General features: G+C 38.6%; 1 protein-coding gene across 2 annotated transcripts in view; it reads left to right on the top strand.

Moving 5' to 3' along the window:
- Positions 1 to 12,513, top strand: part of LOC116250628 (calcium-transporting ATPase 5, plasma membrane-type-like) — a 43,024-nt gene that overhangs the window by 19,396 nt on the left and 11,115 nt on the right. The window contains exons 9-21 of one of the 2 annotated variants that reach the window (XM_031624401.2): positions 3,107 to 3,177; positions 3,268 to 3,351; positions 4,127 to 4,204; positions 4,281 to 4,352; positions 6,848 to 6,931; positions 7,024 to 7,106; positions 7,191 to 7,299; positions 7,379 to 7,434; positions 7,546 to 7,588; positions 7,667 to 7,750; positions 7,939 to 8,076; positions 8,475 to 8,540; positions 8,630 to 8,728. In XM_031624401.2, coding sequence (XP_031480261.1) covers positions 3,107 to 3,177; positions 3,268 to 3,351; positions 4,127 to 4,204; positions 4,281 to 4,352; positions 6,848 to 6,931; positions 7,024 to 7,106; positions 7,191 to 7,299; positions 7,379 to 7,434; positions 7,546 to 7,588; positions 7,667 to 7,750; positions 7,939 to 8,076; positions 8,475 to 8,540; positions 8,630 to 8,728 — 1,067 coding nt within the window. Of the gene's footprint in view, positions 1 to 3,106; positions 3,178 to 3,267; positions 3,352 to 4,126; positions 4,205 to 4,280; positions 4,353 to 6,847; positions 6,932 to 7,023; positions 7,107 to 7,190; positions 7,300 to 7,378; positions 7,435 to 7,545; positions 7,589 to 7,666; positions 7,751 to 7,938; positions 8,077 to 8,474; positions 8,541 to 8,629; positions 8,738 to 12,513 lie in introns of both variants that reach the window. The other variant, XM_031624399.2, reaches the window with a different exon arrangement.

Genomic DNA, 12,513 nt, shown 5'->3' with positions numbered 1-12,513 from the left:
GTTTATCCCAACAACGATCCTCCAAGTGTTCCATCTTTCCACAATAGGTGCATTGGAACCTCCCACGACCACTAGTTCCATGACCTATACCTCTTCCTCTGGTGCTATAGGTGGTGCCCTGACCACAACCACCCCCACAGCAAGAGCGGGAGCTGGCGTCACACGAGTTGGTTGGGACAAGTTAATAGCCAGACGACTAAGTCTGTTGTATGCATCAGAGAGATCAGGAATTTCACTCCCAGTGAGCATTTGATCCTTGGCAGCGGCGTACTCAGGAGAGAGACCAGCAAGAAACTTTGCAACCATGGTAGGTTCAAAGTGTGACTTATAACAAGATTTGCATGGAGGGCGCAAGAATTTCGGTCGCTCATAGGTAGTTTAACTGTTGCAAAGTATTGTGATAAATCTTGATTTCCCTGTCGGAGATTGTGCAATTCTTCTTCAACTTGAAGGATTTTACTTACATTTTTATCTTGTGAATATGTCTGCCTAAGGAATTCTCACATCTCCTTAGCAGCAGTATAGTAAGCAATAGTAGAAGCATTTTGTGGTCCAAGACATAACTATGTTGTTGTCCTATTCCCAGGTCATGTACTTCCATGATTTGTCAATAGGTTCATCGTCTTCAATTATGTGCCCTTTTTAATGTCCTTTGACTGACAACATAAAGGACTTGGACCACAGTTCATTGTTGTGTCCATCTAACTTAACAGGTGAAGAGATTTCCAGCTCCTTTATGATCATTGCCACCCTTTGGTTTGTTGCTCTCAACCATAATGAACCACAACAGGAATTTAGAACAAGAATACCACGATAAAATTGTGCAACAGCTAGGGCATAGAAAAAAATAGTCCTATTTACAATCAGTCAGTCATGCAAATGAGCTGATAAACAAAGTAGGATTCAACAATATCACATACACAACAATAATCCACAGAAAATAACCGTACCCTCCTTCACGCAGACTTCAGCAAACAAAATAGCAAACATGCACAGACCTCCTTCATGCATATTTCAGCAAACAATGTTACAAAACAGCAAATGTGCACAGACTTCCTTCACGCAGACTTCACCAGACTACATACCTTCAACTTTATCAGCACCACGACATGCCTTCAACTTCATAATTATGCCACATAAATAATTACTAGAGGTAGAGAACATCAAACCCTAGTATCTACGGCATAAACTTCTCAAGAAGTCAAATCAGTCATCCATGAACCATGAGATCAGAAAAAAAATAGTCTGCCTTTGATTGCAACGACTTCCTTTGATTGCAACCATCACCCCAACTCTGAAATGTGTCTTCATATCTCCGACGATCTTCAGATCTTGCAATGACCAGATCTAGGGCATCTAATCACTACTGATCATGTAATGGCAGTGATCAGTAGGGCTGGGGCCCGACTCGGCCCGATAAAAATGTAAAAATTGAAGCCCGACATTAGAAATGGGCCAGCCCGAGGCACGGCCCGTTTTTAAACGGGCCGGGCCGGGCCCATGTAATATCGGGCATCGGGCTTCGGTTTATACCCGAGGCCCGGCCTGGCCTGACGATCACAGTTCTCTCTCCCTGAAAGATTGCTGTCAGCGTCGTGGACAGAATCTGAGCAATCATCAATTGTCGGCTACCAGAGTCCGATTAGAGGCCGGTGACCAGCCTGTTAGCCTCGTAACATCCACACGAGCAATCTGGAGAAGTTTGAGTGCAATCGGTTTTCATCTGCCTAGCTGACCGGAGCAAAACGGAAATGGGCTGAATTTGGCGGCGCTCAAGATCAAATCGCCGCCTCGGCACTGTTTCCCCAATTTTGTACATAAATTGGGTTCCAATTGATATCTGGTGTTTTGTTCTACTATATTTTGTTCTTAATTGGCGAATTGAACTGATATTAATGGGGTTTATGCTCGAATTGGGTTAAATCCCCAAATCTGTCGAGGAACCTGAAGAACAGTCTTCAGGAAAAACAACCAGACGCAGAGGAGCAGAAATCTGCACGCGATTCCTCCCTGGTGCTGATCTAGAGCTGAAACGAAGGGCATCCAATCCTCACTCCGACATCTAGCTCCTGTCCAATTTTTAGAGTAATCGAAGCTGTTGGTGAATTTTGATAATTTTCCAAGTGCTGCGAGTTCCTGGACAAATGTTAATCATTTTCATAAAATATATTTTTAAATTTATTGTCGGGCTTATCGTTCCCTCGACGATCACAGTCACGGGCCCGAGCTCGGCCCGTTAATTACCGGGCCTCGGCCGGGCCCGATAAAATAAGCTCGATAGTCACTATTTCAGGGCCCGGGCCCGAGTCGGGCTGGGTACCTGGCAGTGGCCCAGCCCGGTGCCCAGACTTAGTGATCAGATCCCTGATCTCCCATACGATACAGCCTCTTAGGGCAAACTGCTACCCACGACAGATTTGGGCAGAATAACGAAGATGATGAGGAAGATGAAGAGAGGAGGGCAGGAGAGGGAAAGACGACCTGCAACTGGAGTCACATAGGTCCAGGGGAGCTCTGATACCATGTTACACGATGGAGGAAGGAATGAGAGAGAGAGAGAGAGAGACCGAAAAGTTACTTTCAATATCGTGCCCTAACCTCTACTTAAATAGAGATTATGGATCGGCTGAGGCTGTTACATAAGTAAGACACATAAAGTTGTAAAATGACAAAAGAGGAATCTAACTTTTAAATAATCAGAAAACTACCATACTTAAAAATAAACTTTCTGATTTCAACAGTTACTAAATATACTGGTATCTGGTGCTGGAAAACATGTAGGTTAGGTTTGCTTCTCCCACTAAATGGATGCTGGACAGGTTTCACTGGACCTGGTTGATTCATTAGCCTGGACATTCTGGACTCCTTTTATTCTTTCCATTTTAGCACATTTTTCGTGATATTGTTGTCCAATGTTTCGTGCTTATGGTTTACTTTGCTGTTTCACGTGCTTCAACTATGTTAAACACTAAAGCTACTGGTCTTCTTTTGTTGTTCACTTACATCTTTGGTCATATGTATTGGTTCTTTCTCTGTTGAAGTAGACGTGAATATGCTATTCTTTAATGTGATTGCTCATGAGGGTTGTCTCCCATTTTATTTCCAGCTATTAGTGATTACAGACAGTCTTTGGAGTTCCAAAATTTGAATGAGGAGAAGAGAAACATAAAGCTTGAGGTCCTTGCTAGTTTATGTAACTAAGCTGTCTACTTTTGCTTGAAGGCTTCTGTTGCAATTGCACATATTTAATTGTTATCAGTTATCTAGGTCATCAGAGGTGGTCGAAGAGTTGAGGTCTCAATATTTGATATTGTGGCTGGTGATGTTGTGCCCTTAAAAATTGGTGATCAGGTGAGTAGGATTCTACATTTACATAACTTTATCTGTGCTGAGCATGGCTTTTCAGCATAAGTTTCTTGCATTCCCTTTGTAATCAAATTCAAATTTATAAAATTAAAATCACTGTCACAAAAAACGCGTTACCTTAAATTGCTGTTTAAAACTTAAAAAAAAACGTGATACATTAAATTGCCGTTTAAGACTAAAAAAACTCGTTTTTAACTCGTTTTTTTCACTTTTTTTCATTTTTTCATTTTTTAATGCCAAACATTTTTTTTTTCGTTTTCTATTTTTTATTTGTTGCAAATCTACTTATCTATTGATGTTTATGTTATTAGTTTCACTTATTTTATTTTTCCTCCATTTTTAGTCTTTTTAAATTTTTAAAAGTTTACTGTATTTCCCTCATTTTTTCCCTTTTTTTCAAGCTCACCGTATTATACCGAGAAAAACTTCGCCGTTTAAAACTCCGAAACGTTATTTGCGACTATGATTAAAATACACTTTTGCATCTGAGATAAACTTGATTGTCTTATTTCTTATGCATTTATGCCTTCAGGACATTTGTTTTCATATCTTGCATCACCTGCTAGTCTGCTGCTACTTTTTATTTTTATTTTTCCAAAAGTTTTGCTATTGTGGATTTTATCCTTTTCTTTTTGTTAGTTCTAGGAGCTGGATAAGCACTCGAGAAGCAAGAGTCAATTCCTTTTTGCAGTTTGTTTTATTTTCTTATTGCAGCACATATATTTTAGTATAATTAGTGTTTTTATTTATCAATGACTAGGTTCCAGCAGATGGTGTGCTTATTGTTGGGTATTCTCTTGCAATTGATGAGTCTAGTATGACAGGAGAAAGCAAAATTGTAAGAGTGTTGCTTTAGCTGGCTGTGCTGTCTGGGTTTATAAACAGCAACTTAAGAGATATACTGCCATCTGCAGGTTCACAAGGATCAGAGAGATCCTTTTTTGATGTCTGGCTGCAAGGTTGCTGATGGCTATGGCAACATGCTGGTGAGTGTGACTTTATACACCATTTAGTCTCTGGTCTTTCTTGCCAAATGAACTCATGCATTAGATTATACAAAAATGGTTTTTTTCTCTAGCATCATATTGAGATTCTCCACTGAGTTTCCATTCATCTGTGGCATGGACTTGATTATCATCTTGTGCTAGAACAAGCCCTTCAGCTGTTCCTCATTGTTGCATTTCAGTGGTTGGTTTGTTCCAAGTTACGTCCAATAGCTAAAAGCGAAAAGTTCTGCTTCATAAATCAGATGTTTCCTTTCATACGGGAAATGCCCCGTCTGTTTCTTTCTGGTACCTTCGTGATTCAATCCTGTAAGGTTCCATCATTAAATGGGAAAATATACCATAAATTCATAAATTATGTTAAGTAGGACTGAGTTTTAGAAATGCTAAGTTCCATCATGATAAATGACGTTACGATATCAGGGTGACAGACGTGATCATACATATTGCAAAAGCAAGATTTGTTGTTGTGAGGCTAATTCAGATTAATAATAGTTAGGAAGCACAAAGGTTGATTTAGCTAGGAATGTGATTTGGTAAAGATTGCAACATTGAGGGCCTGTTTAATGGCCACAAACATAAATCCATGGATAAAAATCCGTGGATGAAAATCCATGAGACAAAAGTCCATGGATAAGATTTTTGTCTTGTGTATGTTGGGCATGGATTGAAATCCATGAAATCCTGTGCAAGAGGAACCCTTGGGGTCGTAGGAAGAAGGACCTCCAAAAACCTCACTGCATGCACTAGCAGGTGATGAAAGTCCCACAACTAATGAAGATTGAAGGTCTATTGCACGGCCAAACAGTGAGTGTGTTGGTGGACACTGACTCCGCCCACAACTTCATATGTGAGAAATCAGCAAGGCGTTTGGCTTTCGCATGGAGAATCAACCGGCATTTGATGTAGTGGTGGGAGATGGCAACAAAAGGAGGTTTTAGAGATCCAGGATCACAGGTTCCCTATTGAGCTGTTTACCTTGGCCATGATAGGGGCTGATTTAGTCCTTGGAATACAATGGTTGTGCAGCCTTGGGGAAATTATTTGGGACTTTGTGGGCATGAAGATGCACTTCTGTAAAGCGAGTGAAGGACGGAAAACCTTAGCAGCAGAGACTCGGAAGGCAAACGTAGAACAATCGATGACTAAGATATTTGAAGGACCGACAACTCCTCTAATGTTGTTGCTAGCCTCTGAACAGGGGGTGGAACCTACTGTCCTCTAAGTACTAACGACCTTGGATCCCACTGCTTGGGGTCTGACTCTAACAACTAGGTAGTCCACTACAGGCTTCTCGTATTTATTGGTGGGAATCTTATCTCTTGGAGAAGCAAAAAGTAGCAGTTGTTGGTAGATCTAGTGCTAAATCCGAATGCTGAGCGATGGCATGAACTGCTGCTGAAATGTCGTGGATAAACAATGTTCTCAGTAGTTTGTGCGTCCAAGTGAAGTTACTTATGAGATGTGATAACAAGGGAACCACTTACCTTGCCAACAACCCTGTATTCAAGGAGAGGATAAAAAATATAGAGGTGGACTGTCATTACATTCGTGATCTTGTACGGTCAGGGGCTATATTAATTGACCACATGCCCTTAGAAGACCAAGTAGCTGATGCCTCTCCCAGTTGGAGATTTTACAAGATGATGTAAGTCTATAACAAACTGAGCATGATTGATATGTTTTCTCCAGCTTGAGGGGGAGTGTTGAAAAATAAATCGGATATGGAAGTTTGTAGCATTGTCACAGAAAACGTGTTTTTTTTTGGAAAGAACGCGTATAATATGCTAAAAATAAGTTAGCCATATAAAACGGCAAAGACGCACCTTTTTTAAAAAAATGCCAGAAAATAAAAAGCTTGAAAAAAATGCATAGTTTTAGCATTTTTTGTATTTTTTTATTAATTTTTATTTTTTCTAATTTTTAAGATTTATTAAATGTTATAATTTTTTAAAAATTTGCCAAGATTTTTTCAAAATATACAACTTTGCCGTATTATACATGAGAAATTCCTCGCTGTCTGTACACAATATATGTGACAATGTTTGTAGCAAATTACTAGAAGTCATGATGTTATTTTATTTTTGATAGAGGTCTTTATTATTTTTATTTCAGTATAGGGACTTATTCTGTAATTTTGTTGCCATCCCTGATCCCTCTTTAATATGGGATTGGGGTAATGAGAAGATAACATGTTTTCTCTCTCTCTTGTTTTTTTTTCTCTTCTTCTTTCTTACCTCACTCAACAAGTTGCATCCGTCACCATAACCCATCTATTTGGGGTTAATTTGAAGATTGTAATTCATCATTGACCACATGATAGTGATTTGAATTGATTAACTATGTTCTTGATGAAAAAGCATATGGTAACTGGTGTCTGTCAGATGTTCTTGTAAGCCTGTCCAATTTAAGTAGCAACGTTCATGGGACTTGACTTTTGAACTATGTTTTGTTGTTTCATAATGACCTTTTTACAGGTAACGGGTGTTGGATTAAACACGGAATGGGGATTACTGATGGCTAGTATATCCGAAGATAATGGTGAAGAAACACCTTTGCAGGTTAATTTAGTTACAGCTCTTCTCCTTCATTCAACTCGTTGTGTGGTTTGGTTTTCATTAATTATTTACCATTTTTTGTATGGACTGAACAGGTGCGTCTAAATGGTGTGGCTACTTTTATTGGCACTGTGGGTCTCGTGGTAGCTGTTACTGTTCTTTTGGTCCTCTTGATCAGGTGCATTGACTGTTCTTCTTTGTGGGAGTAATTTCTACCTTTTATAATTATTTTGACTCTTATCCCTCAGGAAATTATTTTCAGATACCTATCTGGTCACACCAAAAATTCGGATGGTTCAGTTCAATTTAGGTTTGGGGAGAAGAGTGTTGGTACTGCATTCGATGGGATTGTCCGGATCATAACCATAGCGGTTTGAAACTTCTCTGGGACAGTGATAGTTTTTTTGTCTGTTTTAGACCATAATCTAAGAGCTCGTTGCAATCAATTAGGTTACTATTGTGGTTGTCGCGGTTCCTGAGGGTCTTCCACTGGCCGTGACCTTGACGTAAGTTTACCGTTAGTTGGTTCGTATATTAGAAGTTAATTGTGCTTTTAGTAGACTTACGTTTATCAACTCCATTTGGATGATGGCCTTATTTATTTTGATTGGTTCCAGTCTGGCTTATTCGATGAGGAAAATGATGATGGATAAAGCCCTGGTGTGTATATATTTATCTTAGTACCAATCATTTGAACTAAGTGATGATTAGGTTCACTTTTGATCAGTCAGAATACAGGTGCGCAGGCTTTCAGCTTGTGAAACTATGGGATCTGCAACAGTAATTTGTAGCGATAAAACTGGGACACTCACCTTGAATCAGGCTAGTTTTCTATTTCTTTCTACTGCTTTTTTGTTTTTATGGATAGAAAGGAATAAAAATGTGCATATCATGCATGCAAACCGCTCTGATTTTCCATCTCTGATAATTGCCTGGTGCATTATTTTTAACAAGAAGAATCTATATTTCTCTTCTTTTTTTTTTTTTTTTTTTTTTTTTGCAAGCTTCAGATGACCATTGTTAGGGCGTTTGTTGGTGGAAAAATCTTAGAAGCACCTGATAAAATTGAGTTGATACCATCTAGAATATCTTCTCTTTTAACTGAAGGAATTGCGCATAACACGACAGGAAGTGTTTTCATTTCGGAGGTAAGGTTTCTGACTTGCGTGATTAAATTGCATGATATTTGTAGCCCAAAGTTCCTTGCTTTGTAATTTGTATGTTCTTGAATTTTTACTTTAGCGGTATAACACGTTCCCTATATAAACATTTAAGGTTGGCACAATGAGTTGCCTCTCTGGTACACAAGCATGACTGCATAAAACAAACATCACAAATATTTTAAGGAGCTACGTGTTGCATAAATACATGATCTGGTTCCCTTGTTGTGCAAATAAGTGTTGGGTTCATCATGTCACTCCACCAAAAGTTATGCCTGAGTGAATAAAGTGTTGACTTTAAAATATGAACTAAAGTTGTTCATGGTGCAAGTGTTTTCTTAGCCCTTAAATATGAGGCCTAATACAACTTCTTTTGTGGTTGACAGGATGGTGGAGTTACTGAAGTAACTGGTTCACCTACAGAAAAAGCTATTCTTTCTTGGGGACTTAAGGTTTGCTCCCATTTCTGTTTTGTTCTGTTTTTGTTTTTTCTGTATTCTGGTATTTGGCTATGTTGATTCAGATATCTTTTTTTTTTCAGATTGGTATGAAGTTTGAGGAGTTGCGATCACAATCATCAGTTGTACATGTCGTACCTTTTAATTCAGAGAAGAAATGTGGTGGGATTGCCATAAAACTGGTAAATAAAGTAAAGCATTGGTTTGAGTTTTTTCCCCACTCTCTCTCTCCCTTGTCGTAGTTGTCTAGTTTATGTTTGAACCGACTTTTTCACCTTAACTTTATCTATCAGTCTCTAACCTACTTCCTCTCTTCGTGCTCCTCCTTGCTTTCTCTCCCCATTCATTTCTTGTTTTTGGTTTTCTTTTGGGGTGGGGTTACGTTTGGAGTATAGTGAGGACTGTGTCAATGAATTATGAGTCATCCTGTCATCTTAGTTGATGGTTCATAAGGTGCCACATGTAAAGTTACTTCTTTTAGAAAAAGTGAATGACAAGTTTGACGTTGAAAAATAAGTTTGCAAATGAGTAATGTTAAACTTCTTCTATTGATTTTGCATATTCAATGAAGTCAACAATTAATTTGATTGTTTAAGTTGATTATGCTTGTTATATTACTACTCTCCACATTTCAAATATTAGTAATAGTTAATCAAAATTACTTGACATATTAACATAACTAAAAAAATTAACGATTTTTTTTTCGCCTTTTTTGCCTGGGCCTGCCTAGGCGCAGGGTCTACCTGGCGCCAAGGCAGCGAGTCAAGGATATATATATATATATATATATATATATATATGCACTACATATCGAAAAGCTAATGCACCAAGAACTGTAAAATTAGTTTTAATAAAAGGACGATGCTAATATGATTCATCAAATTAAAACAGTATGAAAAGTTGAAAAGAACAAGAACAAGCTTGTATTTGCCAAAGTTGACCAAATCCAATATTAGAAACAAGGGCATAAGGGGCATTGCCTGCAACAGTGACTGCCTTGACCATGTCTGAGCAATGTCCGGAACTGCAATTGCAGCCGAACCTGTGTCCTGAAATGTGACCTGGGTTTGGCTGTTTTCAGGCATGTGCTTGTGGAGAGGGTTGTCAGTTGTTTTTTATACTTTGGATAAAAAAAGGTTGACTAATAATGTCAGTTACAATACATGATTATAACCGTTCATGATGTGTAAAGGTGCTTTTGACTAGATTCTATAGTGAGTAATGTGTTGCTGGTGTTAGCAATGATAAGGTGCTAGCATTTGGAGACGCTGATTTAGCCCTGTGCTTTACAGTCAGTTTAGTATGTTTTCTTCTTTGAGTTTGGGATTCCCATTAAGGCCTATATTTAGGTGTTTCTGAATCAACTCTCATCTGATCTAGTGAAATTTGCAATTTCTGAATATTTCATGAAACTTTTCTGAAGTTGGACTATGTTCAATGTTAGGTCTGTACATTGTGATTTTTATTATCGTATTGTGAGGCACTGGATGAGTTCCTTTTGGAAACTAGGGTTGTTAACGTTGCAACACGAGGAAATCAGTTCATGAAATTGGGCATGTCGCGAGCTGGGAAATATTGCCAGCAATGTGGCTATCCCGGGTCTATCATTCCAATATCCTCAAAATTGCCAATGGTTTCAGTAGTTTTGGCTAAAGCTGGCATCAGGCCTGGCCAGGCCAGGCCAATTAGAGAATCAGCGGGCCCATTGACCGGCCTGTTTGGGTCAGGCCAGGGGCTTATTGGGTACTGGGCCAAATTTGCTGCCCGTTACCCAGCCTGAGAATTTTTTTTTAATAAATATTTTTACATGCTTTAACAAAAAGGTCAAGAGCCCTTTTTGTTTAGTTTCCCATGATGGATGTTCTTCATGCTGAAAGATATAAGACTAAATGTTCTCCATGAGAGCTTTGACATTGAAGGACATATTTTGCTGCTGGTATTGGGCCCGTAAGCACAAGATTCTGCATATAGGATGCATTTCTAATTATTCTGGTGTACAGGTGAGCCACGAAATTAATGGAAATCCTATGTCACATGGGCACTGCTCAAATGGAGCAGTATCCGTGCCAACCTGGTACGGTACCTGTATGATGCTGGGTACGGTAAAAATCATACCGGGTATGGTCAACGTTTGCAGGATTGTACCCATCCATTTTAAGACTCGGTCAAAGTTGGCCGAGTGTTTGTCTGACCAAATTTTGGTTTTTTTTGTACTATTTAATACTGTAGTAATGAAGGTTGACTGTATATTTAGTGCTGTAATAATGTATGTTAACTAAATATTTAATGCTATGATAATGAAGATTAACCAAAAAGAGGTGTAATAAAGGAGAGAGAGATAGCCCAATTACTGAACCTACTATATAAAGAGTGTATTAATGAGGGGATTTAATGAAAAATTTCTGCGTTTGATTTCTAATAACTTCAATATGACTTATAAATAAAACTTCCATCATAAAGACTAAATTTCTCATAAGCCATAAAAAACTAAACAAGTAAAAATCAAGATAAAGAAAAATAAAACACTAACTAGCTATACACACACACACATGGCCATAATCCATACACATTTTTGGAAAATACTTCGTACCCATACCGGCACCTGCATCTATGTGACATAGTGAAAATCTAGGTTAGCAAATGTGATTCAACAGTTTGGTTCTTGTTATAGGATAGTAAGAGTCGTCCTTGATTTCCAAAGCAATATTAAATGTATTAATTGAAAGTATGCTTTAGGATGAAAGTGAAAACGACCTTTGCAACTGTGCATGTGTGTATCTTTGGATGCATATGTGCCTACAAGAATGTGAATGTGGTTTTCTTTGGTCGAATGTTGTTGCACATGTGCCTGCATTACTGGGGAAGCCTGCTTATTGTCATCAATTATATAGTTTACATTCATGGGAGTGAAGTCCCCAAGACCCCCACTCTCCAACTATGAGGGAATACCCTTTTTCCCTGTTTTACAAGGTGAGGTATACCTCATGTCTGTGTGAGCTTTGATTCTGTAGGCTTCCCAATTTCATTGGTGATCTGGCATCATCATAGCCTTGATTTCCTCATGCTCAGCCATGTTACAGACATGATTGCACATATTATGGAAATCTTGTCACTGGCATCACATATATATAGATCCAGAAACCATGCGCTGTATATCTGCTTGACACGAAACTGTCCAATAACTAGGACCGGGGACATGACTTCAAATTTTGAACCTAAAAAAGTAAAATACCAATATCATCAATTGGAGACTCTTGAACCTGGGACCATGTTTGATGCATTTGATGCTAGCTTGATTGTTCAGAAAGTGTTTAAGGTTGTTGATTGTGTCCACATAGAATGCTTGCTTTGGTTACTATGTTACGTTGGTGAAGGGTGTGAATGTGGGTGCATTTTAAAAACAATATTTGGTGGGGGCATGTGAGTGTGAGTGTGTGTGCGCGTGCACGTGTGTATTGTATAGTAATTAATAGACAGCCAAATAATGACTGTAATATAAAATTAAATTTAAAGCAAGCTACGGAAAAATGAGATCAAACTAGAACCCTGATTTTTGAAAAAGTACACGGTAGTGCAGTGTAGATGAGTTTACATATTTAATACTCAAATAAGTTTATGCTTTGCAGGTACTATACAATATACATACAGGTTTACGATGGGAAAATGAATTTGGGCATTTACCATGTACCTGTGGCGTTAAAATGCATATTTCATAACAATAGAAATGAGAAATCAAATTTCCCAGCATGACTTTGGTGGAAAAGTATACACATCTAGATGAGTTTCAAATGAACTAAGGGAACCATGCTATGTTCATTCATAGGTAGCAATAAACGAACACAGATGCAGATTGAAAGTGTTGCTTGCTGAACTGGTTGTCATCACCAGGGAGCTGCTGGTTGGGCACCAGTGAGCATGGTCACACAGAAAAAAGAGAGAGAGAGAGAGAGAGAGAGAGAGAGAGAGC

The sequence above is a fragment of the Nymphaea colorata genome, chromosome 3 (genome assembly GCF_008831285.2).
Source record: "Nymphaea colorata isolate Beijing-Zhang1983 chromosome 3, ASM883128v2, whole genome shotgun sequence".
In the NCBI taxonomy this organism is placed as follows: Eukaryota; Viridiplantae; Streptophyta; class Magnoliopsida; order Nymphaeales; family Nymphaeaceae; genus Nymphaea; species Nymphaea colorata.
This window is presented reverse-complemented; position numbering and strand designations above follow the sequence as displayed.